Source organism: Empidonax traillii, unplaced genomic scaffold (assembly GCF_003031625.1).
Source record: "Empidonax traillii isolate 1590-97213 ecotype Southwest subspecies unplaced genomic scaffold, ASM303162v1 scaffold474:size1423191, whole genome shotgun sequence".
Lineage (NCBI taxonomy): Eukaryota > Metazoa > Chordata > Aves > Passeriformes > Tyrannidae > Empidonax > Empidonax traillii.
In genome coordinates, this window is record NW_020955667.1 from 363,959 (window position 1) to 376,874 (window position 12,916).

Consider the following 12,916-nt stretch of genomic DNA (forward strand, 5'->3'; position numbering starts at 1 on the left):
AAGGCAGCAACACAGGACACAGGTGTGGCAGCTTATAGAAAGGGTTGGGGAGTCTGTTCCCCCTTTTATTGAAAATGATCATTTCTATTCTAGTGTAAACACTGTACATTTTACATCACAAAGCGAGGGATAATTTACAGGATACACTTCCATCTGGGAATCCCGTGGCTTCACGCGTCAAGCTCCAACAGCCTCGTCAATCATCCATCCCTGTCATGCTCAAAAATCTCACTTAGAGAGAATCAGTCACCTCTTGAGAAAGGGGGAGCCTGAGAAAACAGCATTTGTACAGAGCTGCTGAGAGAAATGTGTCTCAAGACCATTTTCTCCCCTGAATGGTACCCAAAAGTAGTGATAACTGTGGTCACCATGGCAACTTCCTAGAGCTGCAGCCAAAAGTCTACTAAAACCCTGGAGAGCTCCATGCTTGGAGGAGAAGGCCCTTGATCTGCACATATATTTACATGTTTTAGCAAAATACAGATTAAACATACACAATAATAAAATTTTGCTTTGGCTTGATAGGCAACAAGACGCTGCCTGTTGGCTGAGATCACCAGCAATTAAGAAACAAACACCAAAACCTGCCCCTTCCTCTGGCTGGACTCCGTTTAGTAAATCCATGTAAACAAAACAATCATTGGGTCACCCATCACCCAGCTCAAAGGTGATGTGAGAGGCCTCACCTGAACTGACAACAGCCCAGTCAGCTGTGGGGACATCCCTGGCCAAACAGCCCGAACCAAGGCAAGGCCCAGCTCAAACTGGAAGTCAAAAGCTTGCACAACCTTCCCACGGGAGCAGCCTGTGCCAGACAACTCCATTCCTCACACAAATACGGTGAGGAGGCTGAAGGTGGCTTTGCACAGACGTTTATGTGACCCTTTCATGTGAACGTCACAGTGTGGGGATGGGTGTCTTGGTCCATGGACGGGTGTTGGGGTGCCAGGAGCTTCATGCTCTCTGAGCTGTCTCCTTGCTAACCTCAGAAAGAGGTGTCTGCATACAGACAACAAAATAAAAAGCTGCTCAAGGTGATTTTTTTCCCACTGCAGAAAAGGGGGGGCAAAGACAAGGGGAAGGCCAAAAGGCCACCAAGATGCTGAAGGAAAGAGCTCCAGGGTGGACACTCGGGGCAGGTCAGGGGAGTTCATCCAGGCTGCTGTCACTGCTGGGATGTTGGAGGATTGCAGAGAAGGGCAGCAAGGCAAGGAGAAGGGAGAGCATCAATATAAGGCACTCAACAACCTCTGAGTGACACTGCATGGCACTGTGTCCCTTCTGCCCATGCAGGACACGTTTTTCAATAGTTCCTCTATTTGAGTAGGCACAGCAATCAGGAGTGAGTTTCTAAGTGCAGGCTGAGATTTCCAGCATGATCACTTGGCTCTAGGAGCTGGAACCACACTACTCATGATAGAAATATTTAGAGATTTTAGGTTCTCCATACTGCAGAAAGCCAAAAAAAGGGACCAAACAGAACATGATGGATTTCTTAAAATGCAGTGCTTGCCCAGCCTCCCTGTCTCTGCTGATGTTCTGTGACTTTCAGCTTTTTGTCCTGATCACAATTTAATTTCTTTTTTCCGTCAAAAATACCCACACAGGGAGAAAATAAAAAATTCCAGCAGCAACACATACAATCACAGGCACAACTCACTCAAGTTTGGATTCGGGGCTTTTTTCCTCAAATACTTTGCCTGGATTTCCATTCATCTTCTGCCAAGGTGCAGTTTAATTTGCACCTTCACTTTGAAGAGATTTCTTTCTCATTTCCTGCAACATGATGTTTCAGACTACCAAAGCCCACTGTCAGACATCTACTTGTGCCCAGTGTGTCTGCAGCAAACCAGGGTGGAGACCTAAGCCCCTCCACCAGAACTCTCTCTCATGACCGAGTTTCCTTCTCCTTCCCTTATGGTCCAGTCTGGACCATGGAGTCGCTCCTCTACTTCCAGTGGGACTATTCCATGGCAAAGTCCACCTCACTTTGGACCCAAGTGCTGTTGGCCATAAATAAGCCCCCTGCCTCCCTCCAAGAGGCAGGCATCACCAGTAAAATAAAAGATCCTAGTTTCCTCAGGATGCTTGTATGGAAGAAACCTCCTTTAGGTCCTAGTTAGAGCCCAGAGAGAGGACAGCAGGCAAGGAGAGCAAAGGAGAGTGGTTAAAGCTACAGGACAAGCCTCACTGGGCAGTGTTATGGGAACGGGGGGAGAAAAGGTCTTTGGTGTGACACTGAGACATCACTTGTCGTCAGAGGGGCCGGCAGAGACATCCAGAGCGATGTCCTTGTGTGTTCCCAAGAACCACACGAACCTGCCTGACTGGAGAGGAGATCCTCGTTGTACTCTAGGAAGCTGCAAATGCCCGTGGGGAAAACCTGCCGAGGAGTGTGGCTCCCTCCAGCACCACTTCTGTGGGGTGCTCGTGGGAGGAGGACGTGAGCTGCCACTTCCAGCGCTGCCCAAGGCTGCCTGGCAGAGCTCTGACAAGGGTGAGAGAGGCTGGGGCTGGAATTTCAATGCATGGCTCCAGGAACCTGGATGCAGCACAAACATCCCAAACATTTTCCATGGATTTTATTTCGTTGAATAAAAAAAAAAAAAAACACCAACCAAGCTTGCATGTATTATCTTATATATATAAATATATACAGTATATATAAAACAAATGCATCTGGACAACGCCTTTCCCTGTGGCACAAACTGTAAGGCATAGAAAGGAGTGTCCTAACAGTCCTATCCTTGGCACTACAGAGCGATCCCTCCGCCGCCCTCCCCCTGCTCACACACCCACGCTGGCTCCTCTCTCTTCTTTGGCTTTTTTGAGGCAGCAGTGCTGGGAATACCCAGCAAAGCATTGAAATGAGCACAAGGAGGTCTTCCTCACACCTTGGAGTGGTCCAGGCAACGCAGACAGGATGAATCCATCTCGTTGCGCTAACGGGCTTCTCGCAGACTGTCACTGCCTCTGTGGTACAGGGGATGGAGGGATGAGGGTCAGGTGGATACAGTGGGAAGCGGTGACCAAGCAACTTCTCCATGGGTGAGCTGGGGCAGCAGGGAGAGGAGGAAGCTTTGCGGAAGCTTTGCATCTCAGCACGGTGGTGGTGGGACTGGCCCCTGGGCTGAGACTGGCAGAGGTTTCTTTCTGCAGTCCCATACAAAAGTGGAGACCAACAAGGGTGAGACTGTCCTTTACTGAAGAAGCTCGTAGTATATTGAGCAGAAGCAATAAACCCAACAATAACAAGAAAAAAAAAAATGGTGGCATTATCCCAAAAGGAAGGAGGAACCTTGTCACTCACAAGCGGTTCAGTTTGCTCCCCATGTTCAGTTCTGGGCGAGGGTTGGCTTTTTTTTTTTTTTTTATATTTTTAAATTTTTTTTTCTTTTTCTTTTTTTTTTTTTCTTTAGTTCAGCACGGACAAGTTGCGAAGCAGGACGGGCGCTCTTGCATTTTCTCCTTCTGCAAGGCAGCAGCTGCCTCCAGTCGTTAATTGACTGTGGGCACCTGATTCCTCTGTAAACTATATTCCTTTGCCTTCAGTCTCAGGTTGGCAATACTGTTGGCCATGTTCATGCCCTGGGCCGGGCTGGCGTTGGTACACGTGGCAGAGTAGGTGGCCATGGCACTGCGGGACGGAAAGAGAAACATCACATCAGACATGGCCTCAAACCCTGGGATTTCCACACCTGTGGGATGAGTTTGTGATGCCAGCAGGGAACTGCTGCTCCTCCTTATTTCCCACCCCTGTAAATCTTTCCGCTGCGGTTCGCTCGCCCGGGGAACAGACAGCCCCAAAGCCGCTTGAAGTCAACAGGAAAATTTCCACTTCCTATTTTCTAACCCCCCCTTAAAAAAAAAAAGAAAAAAAAAAGTTTACAATGAGGTCAGCCTGCCAGTTAGACCATTGTCCTTAAAAGTATTCCCACTGGAAGCAGTGTCTTTCTGATGAGAGCAATTGTTGGTTTTACTGGTTGTGAAATCGCGTCACTTCTCAAACACATGTTACATTAAAGAAACACTCTGGGAAAAACCCATTTCAACAATTGGGATGTTTTCTGGTTTCAGCCTTTTGGAATGAAAATTTCCACACTTTTTTTTCCCCCCTCAAAACTTCAGCTGATCATAAAGAGCATGCCCTGAAGGTTCAGGGAGAAAAAAAAAAACCAACCATGAAATACTTTTTCTCCCTTCAAATAATGACTTTATTCATGAAAACCATCACTTCTGACAGCAGAGGCTAACCCAAAACCTCTGACTCTTTTCTTATCCTACCAAAAAATCTGCAAATCTGTTTTCCAGGCCACTTGAAAACTTGCTTAACCCATGGATTTATGAAAAAAACCAACCCCCTCAACCCCCAAACCAGCACACTGTCTGACCTGCTGCATTTCCTGTCCATGGATCCACAGATCAAAACCAGTTGACCATCACCACACGAACTAGAGATGCCCATTTAACACAGACAGTGCATTCAGGAGGAAACCACAAGCGCTCTGCTGGAGGCAAGCTCAGGTCTGACCTTTTCCATCTGCCTGCCCAGGTGGCTCATGGCTGAGGCTCTGGGAAACCCTCCCCTCCATCCACAGCCCATGAAAGAAGATGGCTTGGCTTTTCCCTTTTTTTCTTTTCTTTTTTTTTTTTTTTTTTTTTTTTTTAATTTCTTCCAGCACTGATCTCCATGACTGGAGGAGTCTTTGCAACAGAAAATCTCCCTTGAGGGACAGGGCATTCGCTGCACAGATCCAGGTTGGAGGACTGCCTGCTCATCCCAAAGTACTGGTCATATCTCTGACCTCTTAGAGCAGAGCTGACCTGTCAGGAGTTTAAATGCCATTCAGTGCTGCCTGAATCCTCAGCCTCCAGGAGATCCAAACCAGGGAGAACTGGTAGGTTCCATCCCAGGCCATATGACTCCTATTTCTCACTTTAAAATCAAGGAAAATAACTTCTTCAGTGAAGGACTGTCATCTTTGCATCAGGACCAGTGGAAACACCACAGCTTACACACACTGAAAGGGCAGCTGAGATCCACAGGATACAAAGCTGCTTGCACACCCACCCAGAGAAAAGCACTGAATATTCTCCCCAGGACAGCAAACATTCAGGACTCTCAGAGTCTCTGACAGCTCCAGGAAGAACATGGAGGATGGACAATAAAACAGACTCTGCCCAACTGGGGCTGCGACAGCTGCATTTCAGCAGGATCCAGGATGCGATGGATGGTTTGCCTGGAGTTCTCCCCAGCTGGCTGCACCCCCTCAGCTCCCTCTCCGTGGCTGGGCTGGTCACTCTGCTCCCCTGCAAGTCAGCATCATGTCAGGAGCCGAGTGCTGCCTGCAGAAGTGTGCAAAGTCTTACAAGGTCTAAAGCTGACGGCTGCTTAAGCTCTCATTCCCACCTGTTTTCATAGTGTGCAACTCTCCCATGTTTTTGTGCTGGAAGAAGAGCCTCAAGGATATCCTAGATTAGATAAAATAGGGATTTTCTGCCTTGGGTGTAAAACTGTCCCCATTCAAAACCAGGCTGCTGCCCAAGTTTGGCCTGAAGCTCCCAGGAGTCTCTGGCTCCAAGGTCCCCACAGGTGTGGGGAAAATTGCTGGTGCCAAGTGAAACCTCTGCTAAGCCAATAATCTTCAGAAACACCCTCTTTTAGCAAGAGCAGTGCACAAGAAGGCTGTCTCAAAACATCAGAACAACTTGAGGGTTGCTTCAGACACTCCTCAGGGTCTAATAAGGGTTGAAGTCACCCTGTTGGCCCCTTGCTCTGCCCCATTCAGGCAAAGACAGGCCCTCCTTCCTCCACTCAGCTGTCTGCTTTCACGAAACACAGAGCAACATCATGTTTCTGAGGCCTAAAAATCCTCCTTTCAAATATGGTTTCCAATGGCCCGTGGAGTCAGAGGTTGTTGGAGTGGGAAGTGCGGGCTGACAGCGCGACTGCAAGTCTTGTTTTCTTAGGAACCTACGCTAAAAAATGTCTAAGCAAAACATTTCAACTTCAAAAAAATAATAGTATCTACTTGGCTGTCTATGTGACACAGATCTGCAAATAGCTTTGGTTGACCTGTGGCTGAGTGTATTTGGAGAACAAACACGCTGATTGAAAACTTTCCCCAGATCTAAGAGTAAAACCAGCACCGGCGGCGCAGCTCCGGGCCCTGCTCTCAGCCCTCTCCCGGAGCAGCCGTAAATCAGGGGCTGGTCCAGGGAGATGAGGAGGGGGCAGAGGGCCATGCAAACACTCCACATGGCTGGAGCGTTTCAATATTATTTCACCAAGTGTCCAGTGTTGTAATAACCTCACTCAGTTCAAAGCTTTAATGAGGCTGTGACAACTCGGCCCTGGGTGCCCTTTAAGATGAACGCTATTGCTAAGAGATGATGGGTAGGAACAGAAGGCCTGAGGAGCATTGGAGTGTCTGAGAGTCCTGACCACTTCACACTGCAGAAATCAGATGCTCTGCTCCTCTGCCAATGCTGGGCAGTGGGAGGGTGACAGTCCATCCTAGCTTGACGTGTCAGCCGGTGGTGACAACTGTAAGCTGCACATGTCTGTGCTGAAACATACTGGCTTAAGACAAGGGGGAGATATCAGAACAGTGAGGATGTGTCTGCACTGAGGAGAGGCATAGCCAGCTCTGGACCTCAGTGGGGAAAAAACCCAACCCTAAGGCTTTGCCTTCTGCCTTGCTCTCCTTGTTTGCACATCCCAGGCACCTTGGGCTTCTCACTGCCCAGAGTGGCCCCAGACAGCCCTTCTCAGTGTACCCCTGGAAGTTACCTCTGTAGGGTCTTCTCCTATAGAAGCCCTTATGAAGCCCCCTGTGTAAACATCTTGGGAGGGTTGATCTATTTTTAAAAGTGTGAGAAGTAGAAAAATAAGTCATGAATATTCAGCAGGGATGTGGTACTGTCACCAGCACAGTCTCAGCAGGGTGGGGAAGGAACTTGTTTCTCCTCCCTGATCTCACCACCTAGATGCTTCCCCGGGGTGCTACACCAAGCAGTACTTCAACAGAAAGCCTTAACCACAAAAGGAGGGGTTTGCCAGACAGCAGTCCTTGGATGAAATCCAAAGGATAAGGGCTGTTATCTCTAAGACCAAACTGGTGGCTGTCAAATGCATCCTTTCCAGTACCTGACTTCTCCCTCTGGAGCTACAGGGGGGATGGGGAGGACCCCGTGGCACGGAAGCAACAAACTATCAGCAAGGCTTTGTGTTCACAGGGCTTACTGTGCAAACAACGTTTGGGAGCAAAAAGGGGGTCGAGATGCCCGAGCAGGAGAGGTCCCTGTGCATGGCATGGCTCCTGGCAGCCAGCAGGAGGGTGGCTGTGACCAGGCCAGAGGAACAGGAAGAAACCCAGCCAAATGCTTCAAGGTCCTTACCAACAATGAAGGCACTGTGCTAAAAAACACCCACCAACCTCATTTTTAACTGCCTACGAGCCAGCTGGCTCCCCACAAACCAACACATCCTGTGGATCTTCGTCCACACCCAGTTCCTGCTGGGCTGTGAATGGCACGAAGGAGGACAGGGAGGCCTGTGATGTGCATGGACATCCCAGATCCTTTGAGACTGGGGTTGCCACATCTATGCTTCTTTCCTCTCACCCCTTAAGCAGCACTGACCACGGGACATGGACACTGAACACCATCTGTCACCTGGTCCTTACTGTGGGCAAACCACAGCACAGCATTCACACTCACGCTTGTGCTCAGACCACTGGAAAGAAACTGCTCACCACTGAGGGAAGGAATGGGAGCAACATGCAAGGAGTGAGTTTCCAGCTCTTCCTTGCATCCCAACCAGTGACTGCCTCAGGACAGCCACAGAACTCCCTCTTCTGGCCACTGTGTGTGGCTGAGTCTTCCCAGGTGCTCTGCCTTCACCTCCCCTGGATCTGTGCCCCATGGAAAGGTCTCTTCCTTGCTTTAAAGTGGATGCACATGGGAAACAACCCCTTCTGTTTCCATGTATTTCTATCTGATCCTCTTTCAAAACTTCCTGAACTGCAGAGAAAGGAGCTACCAAAAAAAGAAGCTGCCAGAAAGCCGCGATGATGCTGAGCTGAGCCCACCTTGCAAACCTGGCAGTGAGATGGGGTGGGATGAGAACAGATAAGGAAAACCAATGGGGTGGTCAAACTGCTGTACCCTCCAGTTGTTCCATGTGAATATAAACAGCTCGTAAGAGTTGTCTGAGGGCCACTCTATAACGCTCTCTACTATGCCAAGAACTGGCCAGCCCAGAGGGGTTGTTGGCTCACCTGTAAGGCGAGGCGGTGCCCCAGGAGAGATAGTCGGTGGGTCTCGGAGCTGGGCGAGGTACTATGGGCTGCTCCACGGCGGTCACGTCCCCTGAGTAGGATTTGAGCAGAGAGGCATTCTTGCTGGCCAGCATCGCCCTCTCGTTCCGGCGGAACTTGGCTCTCCGGTTCTGGAACCACACCTGGGGCGGGAAGCACAAAGAGCCACCAGCCGTCACAACCAGCTCTGCTCCTTCCCCACACCACCCGTGCCCTGCAATACAGCAGGACCCCGCAGCTTGGTGACCCTTGTGTGCCCCACAGGCCTCAAGGATTTTTGCTGCCTTCCTGGAGTAATGATGATGATCCCCCAGGGGAGGTGTGCCTGGATACAAGGGCATTACCTGCACTCTGGCTTCGGTGAGGTTGACTCTGCGTGCGAGGTCTTCCCGTACAAAGGCGTCGGGGTAGTGTGTCCTCTCAAAGACTCTCTCTAATGCCTGGAGCTGGCTGCTGTTGAAGGTAGTCCTGTTCCTTCTCTGCTTTCTTTTCTTCTTCTCTTCTGAGTTCAGCTGATCATCTAGGAGAGATGATTGGAGACGTGAAATGCTAAAAAGGGAAGAGCCCAGAGCCATGGGGTGGATAATCTCAATGGTTTCGAGATGGAAAGGGGCTTGCACAATTTTAATACCACACATTCATTAACCACACTGTGTTAGCCCCCATGTAAATAGGAGGTGGAAAGTCCACTGACCCCAAGCATTTAGTTTCCAACTCAACTGTGTTAAGACTTGTACCAGCTCTCTCAAGTTACTCCATTCCTCAGCTTCCTTATCTTCAAATTAAAGAACCAAAAAAAGTCCAAAATGCATTTCCCTATTCCTGACAGTCCTGGAAACCTTTTCTGACTGCAAAGTATCATGAAGCCCTGTTCTCTTGGCTTCAAATTTCCAAGGATTGCCCTGACTGGGATATAATATGGATCTCTGGGATAGCACAACTTCTGCATCAGCTCTTACTGGCTGTCAGAAGGTGAGCCTGTCTCTGCAGAAGGACAGCACAAGGAAATGGCTTTACTCTAGATTTGTCTACAGCCAAGGTAATGCTGTCCTCTGCTGCTCTGTTTGGTTTAAATTCTCTTATCCTGTCCACGTCCAGACCGCGAGGCGTCGATTGAGGCAGAAACGGGGAGCTGTGAACAAAGAGGTGTCAGACAGTGGAAATGAAGCGTGACTGATACAGGCCTGAACATGAGACAAGGACAAAAGCCAGTTTCACTTGTATTCTGGCAAGCCAAGGACACAGAAATGCAGTCAGATAGGCATGGATAGCATTGCAACTGGGAAGCAAAAACCCAGTATGAGAGAGACTGAGCATAAGCACATTGTGTACTGCTGAGCGAGGAACAGTTGTGCCCTCTCCAGCATCCTCTGTGCCTTGCCCAGCCCAGCAAGGTGTTGAGCAACAATCTGTGTGTCCCATAAGAGCTTCCATTGTTCTGTACCTGGTTTGCATTTACTCAGCAATAAATCGATACACCTGGAGTCACACTTATCACTGCTGTCTGTGCCGATGGTCACTGGAGCAACATCAGAGCTGGCACAACCATGAAATGGCTTTTCTTAGCAAATATCTGCTCTGCGCCATCTCTCCTTTTTCCAGTGCTGCTGCAGAGCAACGTCTCCTGTATCAGAGTACGTTCCCTCATCCCAGCAGTCACAGCCCAGCAAACACTTCAGTTTCTGTGGGATGCCACACTGAAGGAAGTGGAGAGCAAGGCACCAGCCTGGGAAGGCAGGAGGCCACTGCTGCAGCCATAAAACAGTCCGTGCAGGCTGCAGGACTGGCATGCCTTGTACTCATCCCTCTTCAAGCGCTCCAGCATGTGTGGAATCCTCCAGAAACATCAAGGCTTCCCATGCTCCTGCAGTCCTCGCCTTCGATTCCCCCGAGCACAGCAGGACAATGTGAGTGTGGTCCCGCTCTGGGGTGGCAGAGCAGCAGTTACACCTGGGGGGATCTGAGCCAATATTCGTGTCAGCATACACTAAAATACATTGATCACTGTATCTATAAAAATGCACGTGTGAGTTAATTATATTTTAAGTTCATTACTAGGCACTTTGGCCCAGATGACAGACAGCCTCACCACTGAGAGTCAAAGGGCTTGACCTGCTAAATACAGTTGCAGAACATCCTCCTGACAGTCATCCCTTTTGCCATATACAGATTTGACAGGTCCCCTCATCCTCCTGTTCTCCAGGGGGTATGGAAGGTACAGGGAGAAGCTGTCAAGGAAATGAAAGTCTATGGTTGTTGTCCTCACCACCTGTTTGTGTTGCTTTTCACAGCCCATCTGGTACCAGTTACTGCACCTGAATGCCTCTGGAGCAAGGCCCATCCATTTGGGAACAAAAGGACATTCCTCTTAAATTAAAGTAGGTTTTTCAAATTCCTGCAGGTTTACAGTGCCTCCATCCCCAATCCTCCTCCAACAGCCTGACAATCCCCAGCAGACTCCTTTCCAGCCTGGGGATTCCTGGGTGCAAAAATATGCCCTTGGTTCTCTTGTATCTGAGAAGAAGCGTTTGGAGACCAGTTTTTAACAGGCACATTGAATCCTAAAGCTCAGCTGGGAAGGGACTGGCAGAGGCAGGAATATGTAAGATAAACATGTGTAGGAATGCCAGGGAATTAAAACAAGGCTACAGGTGAACTTATCCTGCTTAGGTGGTGGGAAGCAAAGAGGGATGGAACTTAACCACTGCTCATGCAGAATACCCTGCACACACTCCTCCCTGCTGAGGGGGGAATGCTGTCACTAGGTCTGTCCCTGGGAAAGAAGGAAGGAAGTCCCACACATCTCTCTCTTGACTCACCATCAAACCCTTCACAAAAAGGGTCAGCTAATGCCCCCTGGTTCTGCTGGGGAGCTCTCACATAGCTGTGCACCTCTCAACACACCAGAGTGCCTCAGGGCACCAGTGTCCCTCAGAATGGTGCAAACGCCGCAAGCCCAGCTGCCCTAGAGGCCAACGTCAACACGAGTGTCTGGCCTCCTCCACAGTTATCCATTTAATACTGTTTGCTAATCTAAACCCTGCCTATGTGGACTGTATGAACAAATCAATAAAGGCCTTTGGGACCCCTTGGGAATCCCCTCCAGGCCTCTGAAGCATCACTTTCAGCCCAGAAAACTACACCCGGCTGGAGGGAACACGAGCCCCGAGGCCGTCTGGCCGTTGCTCAATCCTGCGTGACAGCTCCGCATGAGGAAGGGTGAGCACATCCCTCTGGGGAGCAAGAAGAAGGGCCAAAGCCTGTAAAACACTGGAGAACAAGAATTCCTCCTGCCAAGCACGTTAACACGATTTGCCTGGTTTCCTCCCGGCGAACAGCGAGACGGCGGTGATTCACGGCGCACCTCGTAATTACTGGGCCCAAAAATAGCAGGGCCGAGGAACGGAAAGTTGTCCAAGGAAAGGCAGCGTCCCTGCTGCAGTGACTCACGGGTGGGTCACCAACACACCTCCAGCAGAGGCTGGCACGGAGCAGGGATGTGAGTCACCCCCTTTTTCCAGGACGTAGATGGATGGAGGGGACTGAGAGCGAAGCACAACCTGCGACGGGGGGAGTTGGGATTCTTGGGTTCTCCTTTCTTGGGTTCTCCTTTCACAGCACCTCCTGTGCGACAGCATGACACAGCTAGATCCAAATGTCCACAGGAGCGACTTGGGTAGCAGGGGAAATAATAGTATTACTCCAAAGCATGGCAGGGCTGATCACTCCCTGCATCTTGCCACGCAGACATGCCATATGCTGATTACAAACTGCTAACGAGGGACTGCAGGCACCTAAACCCCAGATGCCTACAAGTGTCACCTTGCTCACAGCACACAATCTGCCTTCAACATGTCAGCAGGGGATTTTTTTTTCCCCTGCCATTATTTCTTTATCAGGAAACAACACTGAACACTGAATAATGGTATTCCTAAACATTGTTGACAGCACTAGTGACTGGAGTCAGCAGAAACAGAGAGGAAAACAGCTCTAAAGTTTTTTAGATAGGTCAGAAGTCTTTCATCAACATTCTTTTAATCACAAAAATTTTATTACAAACAGTGTTCCCAAAAGCTGAGCTGCTCGCAAATGTGTTTCCCCGAGAGATCGAAGTGCACACTTTCCTCTCAGGAACCCAATGCTGGAAAATCTGGGAATTTCATTTCAAAATTCCAACCTTTCACGCTGGGCTGGGGGGGCTTTGTTTCCTGTTTCCACATTTGTGTTTTCCTGCACTGCCTCTACATTCATCCACAACAACCAAATCCTGGTGCCCTACACAAGTGCACTGAAGCATTTCTAAGTGCTCCTAAAAGATACAGTAGGAAATATCCTATTCTCTCCTCCTCCTGCAGGGAGGCAGATCCACACTTGCCTACACTCCAATCTACACCCCTTACTGTCCCAGTGCCTGTGACTGTCACTGGGGCACCATGGGACAGCTCCTGTTGGGATGCCACACTGAAAACACAATGCACCATAAACAAAACAGAGCTGGGAACCAAATGCCTATGTCCAAGTTACCAGACTGGTGTTTTTTGCACCAACACTTGCAACCGCAACATATTTCGGATTTCCAGTTTGCAGGAATGCTT

The 12,916-nt window shown here is 49.4% G+C and overlaps 1 protein-coding gene across 1 annotated transcript in view; it reads right to left on the reverse strand.

The window, feature by feature from the left end:
• Window positions 1-3,356: 3,356 nt before the first annotated feature.
• Window positions 3,357-12,916, reverse strand: part of PRRX1 (paired related homeobox 1) — a 36,713-nt gene continuing 27,153 nt past the window's right edge. The window contains exons 2-4 of the mRNA XM_027895858.1: window positions 8,666-8,841; window positions 8,283-8,464; window positions 3,357-3,637 (exon numbers count right to left, since the gene is read on the reverse strand). Coding sequence (XP_027751659.1) covers window positions 3,499-3,637; window positions 8,283-8,464; window positions 8,666-8,841 — 497 coding nt within the window. The 3' untranslated portion in view covers window positions 3,357-3,498. The remainder of the gene's footprint in view (window positions 3,638-8,282; window positions 8,465-8,665; window positions 8,842-12,916) is intronic.